Source organism: Leptinotarsa decemlineata, unplaced genomic scaffold (genome assembly GCF_025532065.1).
Source record: "Leptinotarsa decemlineata unplaced genomic scaffold, Ldec_3_MD MMD2_tig00004307_RagTag_RagTag, whole genome shotgun sequence".
Classification (NCBI taxonomy): domain Eukaryota; kingdom Metazoa; phylum Arthropoda; class Insecta; order Coleoptera; family Chrysomelidae; genus Leptinotarsa; species Leptinotarsa decemlineata.
In genome coordinates, this window is record NW_027412606.1 from 7,093,613 (window position 1) to 7,113,540 (window position 19,928).

General features: G+C 33.5%; 2 protein-coding genes across 2 annotated transcripts in view; both read right to left on the reverse strand.

Moving 5' to 3' along the window:
- Positions 1-7,904, reverse strand: part of LOC111511823 (choline transporter-like protein 1) — a 74,470-nt gene extending 66,566 nt beyond the window's left edge. The window contains exon 1 of the mRNA XM_074178881.1: positions 7,753-7,904. The gene's annotated coding sequence lies outside the window, so the exon portion shown is untranslated. The remainder of the gene's footprint in view (positions 1-7,752) is intronic.
- On the reverse strand, positions 3,990-4,739 carry LOC141483970 (uncharacterized). The gene has a single exon (XM_074179109.1). The coding sequence runs from the start codon at positions 4,737-4,739 to the stop codon at positions 3,990-3,992; it is 750 nt and encodes a 249-aa protein (XP_074035210.1).
- Positions 7,905-19,928: the final 12,024 nt, after the last annotated feature.

The window sequence follows — 19,928 nt, forward strand, 5'->3', positions numbered from 1 at the left end:
ACATATTTTATTTCGGTATTTCGGTTACGGTACATATTTTATCTCGAAACACATCAAATTTGAATTATAATTTGACATACTTCAACGGAAAAATGCTACCCCTACTTTCAATCCCCGTCGAATGTCAGGTAGTATTCCGGTCGAATGTCAGGTAGTATTCCGGTCAAATTAGACAAAAAAATAAGAGTGAAGGTACATAAATTTACTACAAGCAGCAAATGCGTGTAATTATTCAAAACATAGTTAAAAATAAGATTTTGAAATTCCAAATGATTGCGTTGCCTGGAAAAAAATTTATTCGAGGTCAAAGGTCAAAAATCTCGAAAAAAAAATGATTTTCGCGATTTTCTGGAAAACGGTAAGTTTTATCATAAAATAACCACATATAAAAATTGTATATCATAAAATTCTCTACAAAAAATATATCAATACTTTTTTTTCTTAAAGCCGCCGTTTCTGAGATACGACGAGTCAAAAACTTGTAAAAGTTGTAATCGTCATTATATGCATAAGTATGCCACGTATATACATCTCTGAAGTTGTAATTTTAGTAAAAATATTTTTCTATTGGTATACATAAGTATATATCAGGCAGAATGAAATCCAGTCCCTTAATTTGTATGCTTGAGCCAACATCTGTCTTCCTGACTGGTAGGAACTTATGACAGTTCCTACCAGTCAACAGAAATTTCTTGCAAATACTCACAACAAATCTCGATTCATTTCAATGTTGAAGGATAAGTTTATTGGCGAAAATATATTGGTTAAACAGGCTAATAACGATGCCGACGTACTGATTATTGAAACAGCTATAGAGCAATTTAACTTGACAAATACAACTATTGTTGTTTGTGAAGATGAAGACTTACTCGTACTTCTTCACCTGCTCAGATAAGTATCGATATGCAAGATTCGTAAAAAACACTAAAAATATGAAACAGTTGCAATTAACTTGTCTTCCTCCAACCTCAGTAGCTGCTCATCAACATCTTTTCCGGGTATATTAAGTTCAAGTGTGGCTTGGTTATCAGCTAGACCCAAAAGACTGGGGTTGAAAGTTGGTCGACAATGTATTAGAACCTATTCAGACTTTACTCCCACCTGCGCCGGAAAAACTGCTGAACACAATTTTTTGCAACTGTAAAAAGGGATGCAGCGCTAAATGTGGTTGTAAAAAAGTTGGACTGTTGTGTTCTCTGGCATGTATACATTGTCAAGGCCAGACATGTTCTAATGCTGAATTACCAATAGTGGAGGATTCATTCGATACCAACGAGGAAACATGCGATACATCACTTTTGACGCAGTTTACCTGCACCCAGGATGAACATCAAGAAGAAGATCAAGAAGAAGAAGACCAAGAAGAAGAACGACAAGAAGAAGTATTTGAAGGTTATGACTCAGATGAATGAATTTTTACATTTTTTTTTATTTCAATCGCTTTTATAATTTCTAACCCTTCCTAATATATTTTATTATGCAAGTTTTCAATTTGACAGAATCACAACAGACATGTGGAATAGGCATACTGGGGAAACCATGAAAAAAAAACGTGCTAAGTACACTACCTCACTGGTGGCGTGGAAACGTGTGCATATAATAACGATTACAACTTTTACAACTTTTTGACTCGCCGTATCTCAGAAACGGTGGCTCTAAAAAAAAAGTATTGATACATTTTTTGTAGAGAATTTTATGATCTACCAATTTTTCTCGAGATTTTTGACCTTTGACCTCGAATACATTTTTTTTCAGGCATTGCAATCATTCGGAATTTTAAAATCTTATTTTCAACTATGTTTTGAACAATTACACGCGTTTGCAGCTTGTTGTAAATTTATGTACCTTCCAATGTCTAGATTGACCAGATTAGTAGGTACAACTCCCAACTTTAAAATAGGAAGTATAGGCTTGTGATTTATCGTTTGAAAGGCCTTTTTATTCTTTATTCAAAAATGTTATCATTTCCAAATTTGTTGCAACAATCAAGATAAAATTAATTGAAATCATGTGGTTACCGAAATTCGATTGCACTATACACTATACTCAAAACTTATTTCATGTCAAGGTATTAAATTATAAGAAAGTAAGCAAAAACTATAGCAATGTTCTTTTTAGATTGTATCCTTTGAAAAACTGTAAATAATTTCCGTGGCAACGTTAGTTTGAAAAGCCTTGTCAACTTGTTTTGTATGCTACAACATTAGTTGTTAGTATTTTAATTTAAGTTTGAAGTTCGTTAACTTCAAGTCTGTCGAATGGTTAGATAGATGTAAATGCATAAAATAACAGCATAACAAATTATTTGTTACGGAGATGAAACCCGAACACAACAGGAAAAAACTCGCCTATTTCATGAGAAATTTTCTAATTTACCACCCATATCTCAAGGAAACACACATACATCGAGTAGATCGGCATCCACATTCAATGTTAGCCCTACATCGATAGTAAACATATTAAAAGAAAATAAAATGCATCCCTATGAAATGATACCCACTCAGGAGCCCATGAAAAACGATTTTGATAAAAGAAATTATATTTGTGAGCAAATGATGGACATGTTGGATAACTATATCATCCAATTAGAGGACGGTATGTTTTCTGATGAGTGTACTTTGTCTCTTAACAGTCATGCTAATCGGCAAAATTACCGCTCCTGGTCATCGGAAAATCATTACTGGATGAGAGAAGAACATACGCAATATCCTCGAAAAGTTATTGTTTGGGCAGGGATTGTAGGAAACCATATCATTGGTACCTTTTCCATTGGGGGCTACTTGAATGGTGATACTTATTTGGCACTACTTCAAATTGATGTCATTCCATGTGTAGCAAATTTATATCCTGATCCAGGAAACCCTTAAGTTCCAATGAATACGATATGGCTTCAGCAGGATGGAGCACCACCACATTACCAAGTTAATGTCCTGCATTACCTCAATACAACATTTCCCAATCGGTGGATGAAAGGAGATGATCGATTGAATGACCAGCGCGATCACCTGGTCTTCCATCATTAGATTTCTTTTTATGGGATATGTAAAGAGCAACATGTTCAAAAGTGAACCTTCAGATTTGAATGACTAAAGAACGAATAACCCTCGCTATTGAGTCGGTCACGCCTGATATGTTAAATAATGTTAGAAGACAGTTTTATTTGGGATTAGGATGTTGCCAATACATTAATGGCGAACACTTTAAACATCTACTTCGTTAATATCCATAGATCTTCTTCGTATTTTACATTTCATCACGTTTTGCATTACATTATAGTTTTTGAGTGTATTTAATCGACTTTGGTCACCACATGATTTTAATTTATTTTATTCCAATTGTTGCAATCAACTTGAAAGCGAAAACATTTTTGAATAGAGAATGAAGAGACCTTTCAGGCGATATATCACAAACCTATACTTCCCGTTTGAAAAATTTGGGGGTATTCGAAGGGGGCTAAAGGTAGGGGTGGTATTTTTACGTTGAAGAATGTCAAATTATATTTACATTTGACGTGTTTCGGTTTTTCAAATATATTTACAGTAACCAAAATGATGAATGTATTACATTGGGCTTTTACACACTGTATACGGTATACCACCTTTTTCTTCAAATGATATTTATGAATAACACACATACGATGTCGACTATATTCTTGAAAACTATAGAGCTTGTGAAATTATCCTGTTTGGGGATTATATATGTTACGGTAAAAGTACATAATCGGTTATTGTATACAATCACCAAAGTCACTGGTAAATGTACGAAATTATTCTCAATTATCTACTTTTACCGGCAATTGTATACGATAACCAAGGTACAGCGGTGAAAGTAAGAAAATTTAATGAAAATAAGAAATAAAAACAATAAAATCAAATAGTTTTTCAAGTAGTGTAATTTTTATTTATTTTCTCAAACCTGAATTAAAAACAAGAGGCTTTTTTTACGATATTTTTTAACCTAAATTAAAAACAAGAGGTTTTTTGCTTAAATTAATAACAAGAGGCAAATTTTGTATGACATGACAAACTCTCATGGCACTTGGAATTACACAGCTTTCCATTCTTTTTACATTTACACTTGTCTGTTTTACACTTAGTTTTGCATACACATCTCTGATAGCCTTGCCCACCCGACAATGAAGTTTTTTTAACATACTCGCGCAATGAAATGTGAAGATTTGGAACCATATCTAGAGAAATGAATGATTCTTTGCAGAGTGTTAATTGATTTCTGCTATACATCTGTGGCAGTCGCCCTTCTTTAGTACCTAATTCATACAATTCATTTTGAACACACATAATAACAGCCAAAACATTTCTACAATCTCTTCTTGCCCTGTCAACATCGGGTACTCTTAATTTTACCGTATCATCTACATTTCCGGGGGGAAATCTTACATTTGATGTTTTAAGCATTTTCTTCGCTTGCTCTTCAAGACCTTCCTCAGCATGTGCCCGTTTAATTGCTACAGAATCTTGTCTCTCTGTAATTTCATTAGAAGCTGGTTCTTCTGGAATCGAATTGGGCTCATTCACTGATGGCTGTTCTGGAATTTGTGCTAATAGAAGCTCATTGGGTTCATCCACTGCATCTTCATGTTCTACGGAATCAGGACCCGACTGGTTTTCTTCTATTTGTTTTACCAACTCTTCCAAATCTTCTTCAGTTGAAATATTTTCCAGAACATCATCAGGCAGTGATAATGTTTTCAAAGCAATTTTGGCAGGAACCCCAAACATGGCTTCATACGGGCTGCACTTGATTCCAGAATGGTAAGCTCGGTTCTTGGCGAATTGTATACATCGAAGACCCTCTGCCCATCACTTCAAGTACTTTGGTATTAAAACGCTCTTCCATTGTTAAATCACAAATAATCAATTCCAGAATAATGTAATTTACAGTTCACAACACGAAAAACGTAGGAAAACAAAACACAAAGATAACTCGCTAAAAGGAAACGAACACTTTCCAAGAAATAGCAAGCGACAGACTGAGACGACATAAATGCACGTGGTTCCTACTTTTACCAAAAACTCCGGTAAATGTATACAATTACCGGTAATTGTATACATTTACCGAATTATGTACTTTTACCGTAACATATATACCAAATATGGTTTGGTTCGACGAAGATTTGGGTCTGAATGTCAGTTGTCCTGATAACTCTCCTGCTATTGTATTACAAAACTCTCTTGGCTATTTCAACCTTCATCAATTGAATAACGGAAATATCACACTAGATTTACTCTTTTTATCATTGAATGATTTCATATTTATGAATTCTTGGATTTCCTAACAGTGTACTTCATACCTCAGTCACCTGCAACTTGAAATTTGACACAAAACCGCAACTTAGATATGAAGAGAACTATTATGATTTCAATTATGGTGATTATTTTGGAATTGATAATTTTTTCGCTAGTATTGATAGGGAAAGCATATTTGAAAGTACATTATTGATTAAGCTTTTGACAATCTATTCGGAGTGAGTTTCACCGCTGTTGACTTGTATGTACCATTTAAAAGATATAAAATATCTAATTTTTCCGTGTGGTATAATTTCAAACTGAGAAAATTATTATTAGAAAAAAAAAATTATAAAAGATGCAAAAGAACAGGGTATATTGAGCACTACCATCAATTTGCAGACCTACGAAATAGGTGTAAAGAACAGAAGCAGATTTTTTATTACTTGGTAAGTTGGTACGTTGATAATTTTGAAATTACCAAAATTGTTATTATTGAAATTATTTTTCGCCCCGTATCTTCGAAACAAAGCGCCCTATCAAAAATCATAGAAGGACAAAATATTCTTAGAGTCCTAGTCCAAGGAATAGTGCCTTAATTTTTTGGTCGCATGTTTAATAAACACCTTGTACTCGTATTTATATTTGAAACAGCATGTCTCATAAATTAACACAAACAAAATTTCATTACAGAGAGTAGATATCTGGCAAATTGCCGAAAAGGCAGAGCCATAAGAAGAAGAAGAAGAAGAAGAAGAAGAGAGTAGATACCTAGATACGTCACCCGTTCAAATGATATTATACAGTGCATTTCTTTAATGTCCCCCCTCTCTTTTATTTTTTGAACTCAAAAAAATATAAATTTGGGATAATGAAATTATTGCATAAATACTTTATTTTGAAGTGAAATTGACAGGTGAAACTTTCGAAATGGAAAGGGCGGTCTTGTAATACATATTTTTGAAGCTCTTGAATACTTCACAACCCTAGAATAAAATGTCAATATCTTCAACTACTACAAAATGTCGGAACTTTCAATAATTTTCTGAATACATTGACATTCAACTATATAATATGAGGTAATAAGCTTGAGGTCAGTTCAGAAGATGCTTGAAACGGTTGCTTTGAACTTCTTGACATATGAACAGCCTATTCGATATTTCACACCGAACATTTTAGAACACAGTAACGTCAATATCTTTACAAATATTTATTATTCTCTGCCGTATATCCAATATTGAAGCAGGTTCACTTTCGTTCACCTTTTGCTTCGAATAGTAAAAAAAGTCCAAAGGTGTCAAATCTGGCGAGTGGGCTGGCCATTCTATAGGACCTCGAAGGCCAATCCAACGACCGGGAAAAGTAGTATCCAAACATTTTCTCACTTGCCTCGAGTAATGTGGTGGTGCTTCATCTTGTTTCATTACAATATCCATATCGAATTCATTAGGATTCGCTTCAAAGATTTCAGTGATGAGAGAGTCAACAGTAGTTTCCAGCATATTCAAATACTGTTCCCCTGTTAAATTTTGATCAATAAATAAAGGTCCTACAATATGGTTTCCCAATATTCCTGCCCAAACGTTAATTTTTCCGGATATTGGTTATGTATTTCCCGGAAAACATGAGGGTTGGTGTCATTCCAATAACGGCAAACAGAAACTAACTCAACAAACCTTATCTGGTTGTTTGTATTGCCATATGGCAGATAAAAAGGAATATTTCTAGAAATATCGTTATTAATGTGTTTGTCTTCAGGAAATCATTAAATGTTCCGCCATTTTATAGTAGGTGAAGATATTGACTTCATATTCTAGGGTTGTGAAGTATTCATCAGGAGCTTCAAAATGATGTGTTACAAGACCCCCCTTTCCATTTAATTTTTTCGCAGGTGGCGCCCAGTTGCCATCTTGAAAGTTTCATTTGTCAATTTCACTTCAAAATAAATTATTCATGCATTAATTTCATTATCTCAAATTTCAATTTTTTGAGTTGGCCCGTTCAAAGAATAAAAGGGAGGGGACAATTAAGAAATGCACTGTAGTGCAAAGTGGCAAAAAGAGTTCTTTCCGACAGAACCTGTTGAAGTTTGGAAGAATATTATGTGGATAGAATAGAATGAAAAGTGGAGCAAAACTAGACACTATAGCTTCCATTGTTTGTTATATTTTAACTTTCAAATAAGTGACTGATTGTTTTTATTCAATTCAACTTTATTTGGTAGTGACTATTTTTATACATTAATCAAATGTTATTAGGTAATTCAATTTAATTTTCATTTATAAATACTGGCTTTGCCAACAAGGTGTTATTCTTTGATGATTGATAAAGCAAATTTTGATTGATTGATTGATATGACTATATGACTCTCATATAACTTTACTAATACTAAAGACTTCTAAATCTCATCAAATTGAAAAGAAACAGGTTATTGTTCAGGAAAATTGTGTCACACTGCAAATTTATAGATCGCCAATAAAAAAATGTGCCATAGAAAACCACTCACCACAAAAATGAACATAAAAATTATCAACCAAACGAACTACTAAACGCTCACAAACCACCAAAAGAAATAATTACTTTGTCCACTCGACAAAATCATGGAGTAACGTGAGATTAGTGCTGTCGAAGTAGAAAGAAATGAACCGAGTTTGTTTTTGTATATTTTCAGCTACATTATCGTCCCTCATATGCATGGGTTGAGTACCTACTGGTTTAAGGGGCGCATATCTAAACAAAACGTGGGTTGTCAGGGTAACGGTTGTCACTATGCACACATATTTTGAGTGTTATAAATGTCTTATCAGGAGCTTCATATCAATTATGTTCCAGCTTAAATTGTGTTGGTAAAACAAGGAACATATATCTAGTCATTCATTTATTCTATTTCTTTTCAATTATTCATTAATTTCCAGTCTTGTTTCATATCTTCTGAAAAGTATAGATTCAATTTGCCCATTCCCCCAATTTTTTCAACCTGTCACAAGTGATTATATTTAGTGGAACATCATTTATCAAATTTGGAGAATGTTATTTCATTTTGAGAAACGCAGTGAATATCATAAAATGATTAGATGACTTCTTAATTTACTATCATTGCATAGTAAGTCAGAAACTTTCGAAAAAATGGAGTGATTTAACGATCAAAATTCTTTACAATTGATAACTGAGCAAACTGGAATAACTATAAAAAGATTCCAAAATCAATCAATGATGACAAAGAAAACTTAACTTCAGTATCTAAGTTTAAGCATATTATTAACTAACAAATAATTGAAATGAATCACAGTAAAACAAAACCACTAATGAGATTTATGTAATTGTGATTTTCCACCGACAATACTTTGTAGTTGTGGATCAATTTTACTTGTACCAATTATCAAAAGAGATTTAAGATGCTTATCGGGTAATTGAGATCTGTAAACATTCTTTGTGTACTTCATGTTGGAATACGTTTTCTCACGCAAGTAAGTAGTACCAAAAATAGAAAACAATCCACGAGCAAATTTATGCAAATTATCAAATTGTTCCAGTGGAAGACTCTTATAAAATTCCAACAAAGATGAATTTTGATATTTGTTCTTGAGCATATCACTGCATCGTTAATCAATAATTTCCATTTGGACTTCCGGAGCTAGGGTTTCAATGTCAGAATCGAAAGGATTTTGAAAAAGCCTAATTTCATTCGCAATTACATCAAAATCTGAAAAATGTATCTTCAAAGCACTCAAAATTTCGGTTGCAAAATTGACGGGAAATTCAGTCTCTGTAGTGTGGCTGAACATGTTTCAAAATGTGTGAAATATTTTTTACGTAATTGCGATTGAAATAGTATTATTTTCTGCCTGAAGGATTTGATATTGGTGTATAAATCAGGGAGAAGCTGATTTTCTCCTTGCAATCTCAAATTCAGTTCGTTCATATGATTCGTCAAATCGACATAGAAGGCTAACTTCCACATCCATTCACTATTTTCTAAATCGGCAAAAAGGACGCATTTAAAAAAAAATTCGATCTCTGCTCGAAGTTCAAAAAAGCGCTTAAGGACTTTTCCGCAACTAAGCCAGCGTACGGCAGTATGATATGGTAAATCATTTTCTTAAATCTGTTGAATAAACTCGCGGAATTGTCGGTGATTCAGCCCAGTGGATGTGATGGAGTTAACAACTGATTTTTAGAACTTCAGACATATCCAAACATTTTCCGCACAAGGACTGTTGATGAATGATACAATGTAAGACTAATGGTTTTGAACCACTATCATTTTCTACAGCCTTTGACACAAGTGCAACCACTCCTTTATTTTTATCATACATATTTTTGCCTTCATCAGTTGTTATAGATTTCAAATTTCTTCATCAAAGGTTCTTTTTATTAATGACATTTTCAACTCCCTTAAAAATATCTGCCCCAGTTGTCGTGCCGTGAATACAATCAATATCAAGAAGTTCTTCATACGCTTCATAGCTTTTATCTACTCCGCAAATAAAAATCAACACCTGAGCAGTATCTGACACATCCGTTGACTCATCCAATGCTAGAGAAAACCACTCATGATGTCCATTTTTGTCAGACAGTTGAGATGATATATTTTCTGCGATGTCTTGCACCCTCCGAGCCACGGTGTTTGCTGGCAAACTGATACTTTTAAATAAATTTACTTTTTCGGGGCATATTTCTTCGGCTACTGCAGTCAAGCATTCTTTTATCATTTCTCCACCGGTGAATGGTTTGTCACGTTTTCCGATTTCAAGAGCCACACGAAAGCTGGCGCGAGTTGAAGTCCGTGTTTCAAAGCTTCAGATTTTTCCTTCCGCAAAGTTCCAGTATACTTGGAGTAACTTTGAAGATGTTTCGATTCATAGTGTCGTTTAATGTTATAGTCTTTGAGAACAGCTATGGTTTCATTACAAATTAAACATAGCGCCTTATTACTGGACTCAATCACAAAATACTGAAAGTTCCATTTTTCTTGGAACGTACTGCATTCACTGTCGATTTTTCGCTTCTTTTCCATACTAACAAATCACACATAAAAACAATAAGTCAAATCAAAATACTTTTATTGACATGTGTTACTTTATTTCATAATAGACAATTTCGCTTCCTTCGACTTTCCTAGACAGACTAACTCGCAGTTGCACCGCTAGCCTTTTTATATGCAATTATTACTGCCATCTCGAGGTGATCGGAATACACTAGTTAGAACCAGAACTTTCTCGAACCAACGCGGAAAGAAATAATATAAGTTGTGAGGGAGAGTTTTCAGAAACAATCAAGAGGCTGTGGCCAAATGCAGATTATATCTACACAGATGGATCAAAAATATCAGAGAAAACAGGCTTCGCATTCTATCATTCAAATACCAAATATTTCGAAATGTATATACTTCCCAATGAAGCATCCATCTATACTGCAGAATTGAAAGCCATACTTTTGGCAATGCAATATATTCTGACACAAAACAGCATTCATTCAATAATTTTCACTGATAGCAAGAGTGCCGTGGATCAACTGAAAAATTTCCGAAATCTTAATCTATTTTCTGACTTGGAAATAGAAATCGCCAGAGCCCATAAATCAATTCTCTTACAAAATAGGAAGATATCTATAATTTGGATAAAAGGTCATTCCGGAATAAAAGGAAATGAGGTAGTAGATAGATTAGCAAAGCAAGCCACTGAAACAGGAGAAGAGTCCATTCACACCTTTATTCCACATACCGATTTGAATCGAATCTACTAGAAAGATTTGAATGAAATTTGGCAAAATCAATTCAATGAATCTCGGACAGGCAAAAACTTCAAACAGCTCTTCCCAAAGATTATTGGAAAGAGATGGTTTGAACAAGAGAGCGACAGAAAATACATAAATACAATAAAACGTTTACGATCAAATCACGCTATTTGCCCAGCTTACAAATTCAAAATTGGATTAACAGATAATCCTCTATGCTCATGTGGACGTTATGGCGATCTCAATCACATCATATTGGAGTGTTCGCACCACATCCACAGTATAAATACCCTTTACTCTGAATTGAAATTTCATAATATCTTTTTTCCAATAAACTTAAATTGTATGTTAACTTCAAACAACAGAAATATATACAAATTATTATACAATCATCTAATAAGATGCAAAATTAAAGTATGAATGATTGATTGTAAATATAGTTATAGTACTACTAACAATATATTCAAATGTAAATAGAAATTGAATCATATTATGTACAAACGCATTGAAAAAAAAATCTATATAAAATTAAAAAAATATATTAACAAAAAAAAATAATAAGGGAACCAAAAATATAAAACAAATCAAGAAAAAACACTTATTTGAAAAAAAAATCAAAATGCAAAAACAAAAAGAAAAGAAAAAAAAATACAAAAATAAACAGAAATGAAAATTCAAAAAGCAAAAAACGAGGGAAAAATCTATGTTTGAGCTACTACTCAATGTTACTTTCAAATAGTTTTTCATTAAAACAGTCTGGCTAATTGGTTCTCCCAAAGCCAAAAAATTTTAAACCACACACACACACACACTAATGCCACCTAGCGGGTAGCTGAAAAAGATAGTACATAGTACCACTACTCGCCACTAGATGTCGTTAAGTGTCAATACACAATAATAATTGAAATGCAAAAAAGCGTTAGTTTGCTTAGGTTACGCACTCTGCGACTATCCTAGTCTAGAAATGTAGTTAAGGGCAGAAATTGGCACTTGGAACAAATTGAAAAATCATTATGGCCCGAAGGCTTCAAAGTTTGGAGACCCCTGTTTTAGAGCATTCAACCTCACCATTCATTTCATTATAATGTTGTTAAGGTTCGAAAATATATTATTCAGTCTGTGTACACCATTTAGAATAACGGTCAATAAGTACTTAAAAGTAAAATAATTATCGAAATTTATTTTATGAGTGTTTATAGACTGTCAGCTTTAATTTTAACGACATGAAGAATTAATGAATCCGTCTGGGATATACATACAAATCGCCTTTTATTCGAGACAGAGAAAATATCAAAATAATCAGGATTGATAAATAATCGCGGTTTAGTTGAATTGAAGTAGGTAAAGGGAGTCGTGCGCGGAGAATTATCTAGTTCAGTTGAATTTCCTACAAAGTTTGGAAATTCTTGAGGAAGCTTTGAGTGAGTTGTAGCCAGGAATTCCCTGGCTACAACGCTAAAATGGGCCGGAGCCCTATCATGCATAAACCACATGCGGATACGAATTTCTAATGGTACATTCTGAAGTAGTCCCGGCAATTCATTTTCTATAAAGTGTCTGTAAGTTGCGCCATTCAGTCGGAGCGGAAGAAAGAAAGGACCTATCAAGTAATTATCAATTATTGCCGCTCATACATTTAAAGAAAATTGATACTGATAATGCCTTTCACTAACTGCGTGCGGATTTTCGAGAGCCCAAACATGGTTGTTATGAAAGTTTGTGATAGCATTTCCGGAGAAGTTTGCCTCGTCCGTGAAGAGTACATATCTTAAATATTGAGGATTTCCAGCCAATTTTTTCAAAAACCATTGACACATAGTAATGCGTTGGGGAAAGTTTCATGGCAAAAGAGCTTGTACCCTTTGAATATGGTATGAATAAAACTGTTGATCGTGGATCATTCTCCAAACTGTGGACTGAGTAGAATTGACAGCTTCAGCAATTACTGTTGTGCTTGTTTCTAGATTCTCCTCGAGAGCGTTCAAAACAGCTTCTTCCAATTCTGGGGTTCGGACTGCTCGTGCTCTTCCAATAATATCAGCTGCCCTTTTAAAGATACCTGTTTCTGCCAAATGACGGTGGAGACTAGCAAATGTTGGAGCTGAAGGCAGTACTCAATTAGGAAATCGCTCCTGGTAAATACGTCTTGCTTCGCGCGCATTGTCATCCGCAAAGCCATAAACGAAATACATATCGGCTAAATGAGCATTATTGTTTAAATAATCCATTTTTTCAAAATAAGTGTTTTCTACTTCTACTTACGAAAACTTCAACAAAACGTCTAACTGTCACAAAATATGTAATTACCAAAACTACTCACAAACGTCAAATTCATTTCCAAAGCATTCTTGTGAAAAATGCAAAATATTCGTAATAACTTCAAAATGCATATTTAGAAAACGGTTGCTTACAGCGACTAGTAACAAGGGTAGCTTATTTACGTAGATATGATAGAGGAATCGATTTTTTTATTGAAAAATGTGCTAGAAGTACGCCCAAAAAAGTTATGAATCTTTAAAAAAGAAAAACACGTGTAGGTGGCGCCCCCTACGAGTAAGAGCAATAAGAACATCAGGTTCGAATTCGACAACTGAAAAACCTCCTATTACCAAGTTTCGTTTAATTAAGTTCAGTATTTCAAAAGTTATTTGAAAAAAACGAAAATAAAAATAAAACTTCAACATCCTGTATCTTGGAAACGAAGCGTTTCCGGACATTTATTCATTTGAACAATTCATATTAGAATATTGTGAGGAATCACCCTGTATATCTACGGAAAAATCCAGTATACTGATGAGACATAACACAAATGCACAAAAATGTACGTATCTCCGTCACACAGTAATAGACTGAACTGAAATGACATCAGGATGGAGGTGTTTCTGACCAACTTACTTTCAGCTGTGACATTAGATTATGTCCGATTATGTCTGTAACCCTAGGCATGTACAAAGGCATCTAAGGCATCTAAGGCATCTAAGGTAGCTGACGTGCAAAAACTCTCATATGGGAAGGTTTTCGTAGGTATCAAGATGAGAATCTTGCTTGACTATCCAGCTACCTTATTTACAGAGCATATACTTTGTGTCTTCCTCGCTAGGGACCAAATCAGGTCTTTAAAGTTCGGCAGAGCCGTACTCTCACCATCTGACCTGAAAGATCACTCACCATACAAACCAATCAGCTTCGTTAAGAAGCTGGGTTTATTTGGCCGGGTGTGAATAAGTGTGAGCCACAATAAACCCTTGCGGGTTGCGGTGGAGGGTCGAATAGACCCACTCACTTTGGACCTAACCTAACCTAACCTAAACTAACCTAACCTTCCTCTCTACTTTGACTTATGGAAGTCTTTAGTTTCATAGTCTTGTTGATTTCGGGTACACAGTATCCATTTGATCTTAAAGCCACTTGAAGATGATCCAGTTCTTCTTGTAGTTGTTCGGGTTTACATATTCTTCGGGCCCGTTCCGGCAGGGTGTCAACAAGGCCATGAAACTAAAGACTTCCACAAGTGAAAACGGTTGCACGTGCATTTCTACCGTACATCCCTAAGGTTACAGACAGAAACGGAAAAATCTTAGGGAAGCATAAAATAAAACCAGTGTTCAACCAGTAAAATACATCAAAGCCTGAGATATGTGAAAGAGAAAAGAGAGAACACGCACTTAGTGAAGGATATCACACGATACTGTTTGAAGATGTGAAACTACTTGCCCCCGATCATGATACCACAGTAGGCGTTACCGCCTTCTCTTTCTGTTGTAGTTTACCGTATGTATTCATCATCAAGATGAATAAACCTCTGAAGAAGGCAGCCACTCATGCTGACAAACGTTAGGATGAAGTACCAAAGTTCCAATTTATCATATTCTTGATAACTTGTCAAAATTGTCTGACGTCGCAGATGTATACGAATAAATCACAAAGCCACCTCAGAGCCAACATAACCCATGCTTTCGGTCAAATTCAGCCTGATTTAAGCGCCAGATCCATGGAAAATTCAGACGTTTCTAATGAGCTCCACCCAGGGAAGCCGTGGTGAACATTTGAATGATGTTATATTCTTCCACACATAATGCCATCAATAGGTCTCTCAAACGACTAAAAATAATTCGATGATATCTCACACACACTTTCTTTTACTCAAACTCAAAAATAAAAAGCGCCTAATGAAAGACCCTCTGTCTCATTGGGGATGATAGTACTCATTGATAATTATCCATTAATACAGCCACATTTGCGAATACATTCCACAAACAGTTATTTCAGCGTTTCCTAAGTGTAATTGTTTCCAAGAATTAGATGACATGAGACCGAAAAGCTGGTTGGAAACGTTGTCTAAAGCTCTTGAGATGATTTTGAAATATCAGATGACAGCATTTGTTTTTGGACGGCCAATTATCTGTTCAGTCTGGTTTCCTCATACATCACAGTACGACCACTGCATTACTCTCGATAATAGATGACATTTTCAAAGCTGTTGATGAAAGTTACCTAACTCTTCTCGTACTCTTAGATTTCAGCAAAGCTTTCGATACAATCGAGCATAAAACACTTTGCAACAAACTGAACTATTTTGGATTTTCTGAGAATGGCATCTGAGTGAACGCATCCAAACAGTTTATCTAGATGGACATGCCTTGCCTGTTATATTCAGGGTACCACAAGGGTCCATACTTGGGTCATTACTATTTTTTCTCCACATCCTAACGATACTCAGTTGTATGTATCTCGAGAATCTATCTATTGATATGAGTGGATTGAATCATGATTTGCAATCATTGTATAACATATCTATGGCACATAATCTCAAAATAGTGTGAAGTCTTTTGTAATAGTTCATGGACCTAAAACAAAGAGTGCTAGTTCTGTGATCAAAATAAAACTCAACAACGAACTACTTCCACAGGTCAATGAATGCAAAAATTTTGCGATCTGTTTCTATTCTGATCTACGATTTTATATGCATATGAGTCATCTAAGTCGAACGTCCTAGAATGTTCCGATAAAAATATTCTTTCTTATAAATCAAAGCTGAAGGTATGTACCTAAGTCCCTTACTTTCAAAAAACTCACAAATCGGTTCAGTTCGACTCCAGAGTTTTAGAATTTGAGTCTCCGCTTTTCTTACGACCTAAGAATTATAATCACATTAGGTATAAAATGAATGAATTGGGATGGCTAAGCAGAAGCTTTGAGAGCGATGGCTTTAGCCAGAATTTCATCAAAACTGGATGTAATGAATTGTAGATTTTGTTCACATGATCCTTTGATAAATTTTATAGGAAAAAAAATTTCGGCAATTGAAACAATTTGGATAGATAATTCACATTCTGCTAGATCGCAGTGAAGGTCTGCTACAAATTCTCAAACTGTCTGATGATCTTTTCAAACAATATTAAAGAAATAGTGCTGCGAAACAACAACGTTTTTATTGAGAATTAGTTGTATGACTGTCTCCACGAGATCTTCACAAGATAATTCTTTAAGAAGTTTTTTTTGGACCTGAAAATGTTGCAAGACTATTGTAACGATCACTTCCAATAGAAACACATCAAACTTGGGTTATCTTTACTAGATTGGTTAGGTTCTTCATCTTATAACAATTTTCAAACCGTTCCAAATAACATGTGAATTTTTCACTTCAAAAACCATTATTTTCAAAATATGATGATGATCCGAAAATGAACTTGCATTTGCGCAGTTACTTTCAAAATAGTAGCTTTTTGTTGTACGTTGGATTGGTCTTCATTTATTTCGATTTGAAGCTGGAAAAATCATATTTTTGCGTCGATATGTGACAATGGATGAAACATGAATCCATCACTTCACTCTGAAATAACAACGAGCGTCATCTGAATGGAGAGCAACTGGTGAACTTCGTCCAAAGCACCCGAAAGCACAATAATCGGCTGGAAAGGTAATGGGGTCGGTATTTTGGGTTTTCTGTGATGCAATATTCATCAACTATCTTGAGAAGTGAAATACCATCAACAGTGAATATGATAAAGCGTTATTTTAGCGTTTGAAGGCCGACATTGCGAAGAAACACCGCATAGAAAAAAAGTTTATTCATCAAGGCAACGAACCGTGTCACAAGTCACAAGTATTCTCTAGGTCTAGCCTCCAGGGATTTTTTTTTGTTCTAAGGCCTCAACAAAATGCTCACCGGTAAGAAATTTCGCTCGAATGAAGAGTTATTGCTGAAACTGAGGCTTATTTTGGAGAAAAATATAAATATTTCTACAAATGTAATATTGAAATGTTAGACCGGCGCTGTAATGATTGTGTTGCTCTTGATGGAGATTACGTTGATAAAAAAAGCCAATTTGGAACCAAAAAAAACGTGTTTTTTCGTAGGCCCAGGACTTTTCAGCTCGGGTTTTACTTTGAAAAGCAACTGATAGTCAGTCTAATCAACAATTTCAAAAACATGAAAAATAGAGGTAAAGGTCCTAAAAATATGAGCGATAGCTCATTCGATTCGGAATCACCTCTAGAAAAATTATTTTGAAGGATTTTGGTGCAGGTAGAAAATTGCAATTGTTATTAACAAAATAAGATTTGAGAAAATGGTATTTAGTTTTTTGTTAATAACTCAAAATATATTAATATTTAAACAATTTTGAAAAAAGCTCTTCAAAGAGGAGGAAATTTCCGATAAAAAAGTCTTGACTCCCGAAACTCTATCTCCATTATTTATAGTTTTAATTTGACGTTGAAAATAGGGTTCCGCGCGGCTGTTACGGCATGCGCGCGATGCCGCTAAAGAGAGTTTATCAAAAGAAATAATTTTTTATATAATATAAAGTGTCATTCTAAAATTTTGAAAAAAATCTAGTATTTTCTTAACACTTGAATGAATCGAATCCCGTAGAAAAAAAGTTTTATCACCATTTTTCAAAAAGTTATTCAATTGTTAACTAACAAAATTTTTCCCAATCTCCGTTGGCATAAATAATGGAATAGAAGGTATGAATAAGTGGCCTATAAATTTTAAAATTCGTGGAGCTCTTTTGATATATATATACTTCATACGATCCTGCAATAGAAGTTCATAAAAATTTATTAATTTGTTAATTGAGATTTTTTATAACTATTGCAAAATGAAATATCTAAAAATTGTTGATACATTTTTTTTTTCAATTGATATTGAGCCATGTCTGTTTTCACATTAAACAATGGCAGTTATTAACATAGGTAGGATATACATTTCTTACGTAATTTGTTTGTTAAATTGTTTTGAACAAATAGAGAAATTCAATTTTTTTGAAAAATTTGTTTTGCTATTTTGTTGTCTAGAGATAATTATGATTGAAAAAAAATTCTTTAATTTTAATTTTAAAATTGATTTTTTTATATTTCGATAGTTTAAATAATTAGTTAAGAAATCATTTTGCTTTCAAAAATCATAATTCACTCTTTTAAATAGTTTTGCATAAACAAATATTTTGTTATAAACAAATATTGAACAACGTTATTCTTTTTTTCTGAAGCAGACAAAAATCATAAAAACAGCTTTATATAAAAAAATGCCATAAAATATATTTTTTTAGTATTATAATCAATATAAGTAATATATATAATAAATTTAAAAAAATTATGGCACGTTGGTCAATATTTGTTTATGAAAAATTGTAAAACTGATAAGCAATTAAATAATAAATGAATTTTTTTTTTGACAAACCATTTGAAAGTGGAAATTATGATTTTTAAAAGCAACTAATTCTTAACTAATTATTTAAACAATCGAAATATAGAAAAATCGATTTTAAACAATTAAAAAATCAAAATAAAAAAAATAATTTTGAATCATAATTACCTCTAGACAACAAAATAGCAAAAACAAATTTTCGAAAATATTGAATTTCTCTATTTGCTAAAAACAATTTAATAAACAAATTATGTAAAAAAGTTCATTTTCTATGTTAATAACTGCCATTGTTTAATGTGAAAACAGACATAGCTGAATATCAATTGAGAAAAAATTCTATCAACAATTTTCAGATATTTCATTTTGTAATAGTTATAAAAAATCATAATTAACAAATTAATACATTTTTATGAACTTTTATCGCAGGGTCGTATGAAGTATATATATCAAAAGGGCTCCACGAAGTTTGAAATATATAGGCCAATTATTTATACCTTTTATCTTATTATTTATGCCAATGAAAATTGGGAAAAAATTTGTTAGTTAACAATTGAATAACTTTTTTAAAAATGGTGATAAAACTTTTTTTTCTACGGGACTCGATTCATTCAAGTGTTAAGAAGAAACTAGATTTTTTTCAAATTCTCAAAATGACATTTTATGGTATAAAACAATTATTTCTTTTTATAAACTCTCTTTAGTGGCAGCGTGCGCATGCCGTAAAAGCCGCGCGGAACCCTATTTTCAACGTCAAATTAAAATTATAAATAATGGAGATAGAGTTTTGGGAGTCGGGACTTTTTTATCGGAAATTTCCTCCTCTTCAACGAGCTTTTTTCAAAATTGCTTAAATATTAATATTTTTTGAGTTATTAACGAAAAACCGAATACCATTTTTTTTAAATCTTATTTCGTTAATATCAATTGCAATTTTTCACCTGCACCAAAATCCTTCGAAAACATTTTTCTAGAGGTGATTCCAAATCGAATGAGCTATTTCTCATTTTTTTAGGACCTTTATCTCTATTTTTCATGTTTTTGAACTTGTTGATTACACTATGACAGGCAGCAGACGATGGTTGATTTCCATTGAAATTCTTACCGAACTCATTGATTTCGAACAAAGTTCCATTGAATATCGTTAACACTACTCGTTTTCGTGATAGTTTCACAACTGCAATTAAATTATATAATTGATGAGTTTCGAAAAAATATTTAACACCTCCAACACAGAATAGAGGTCACAGAAACTTGACCATTCAACATCAAACTGCTGCCAGATATGAGTGTCT

Excerpts from the sequence above, each read along its gene's own strand:
- LOC141483970 (XM_074179109.1), bottom strand. The coding sequence starts at position 4,739 with ATGTTTGGGGTTCCTGCCAAAATTGCTTTGAAAACATTATCACTGCCT.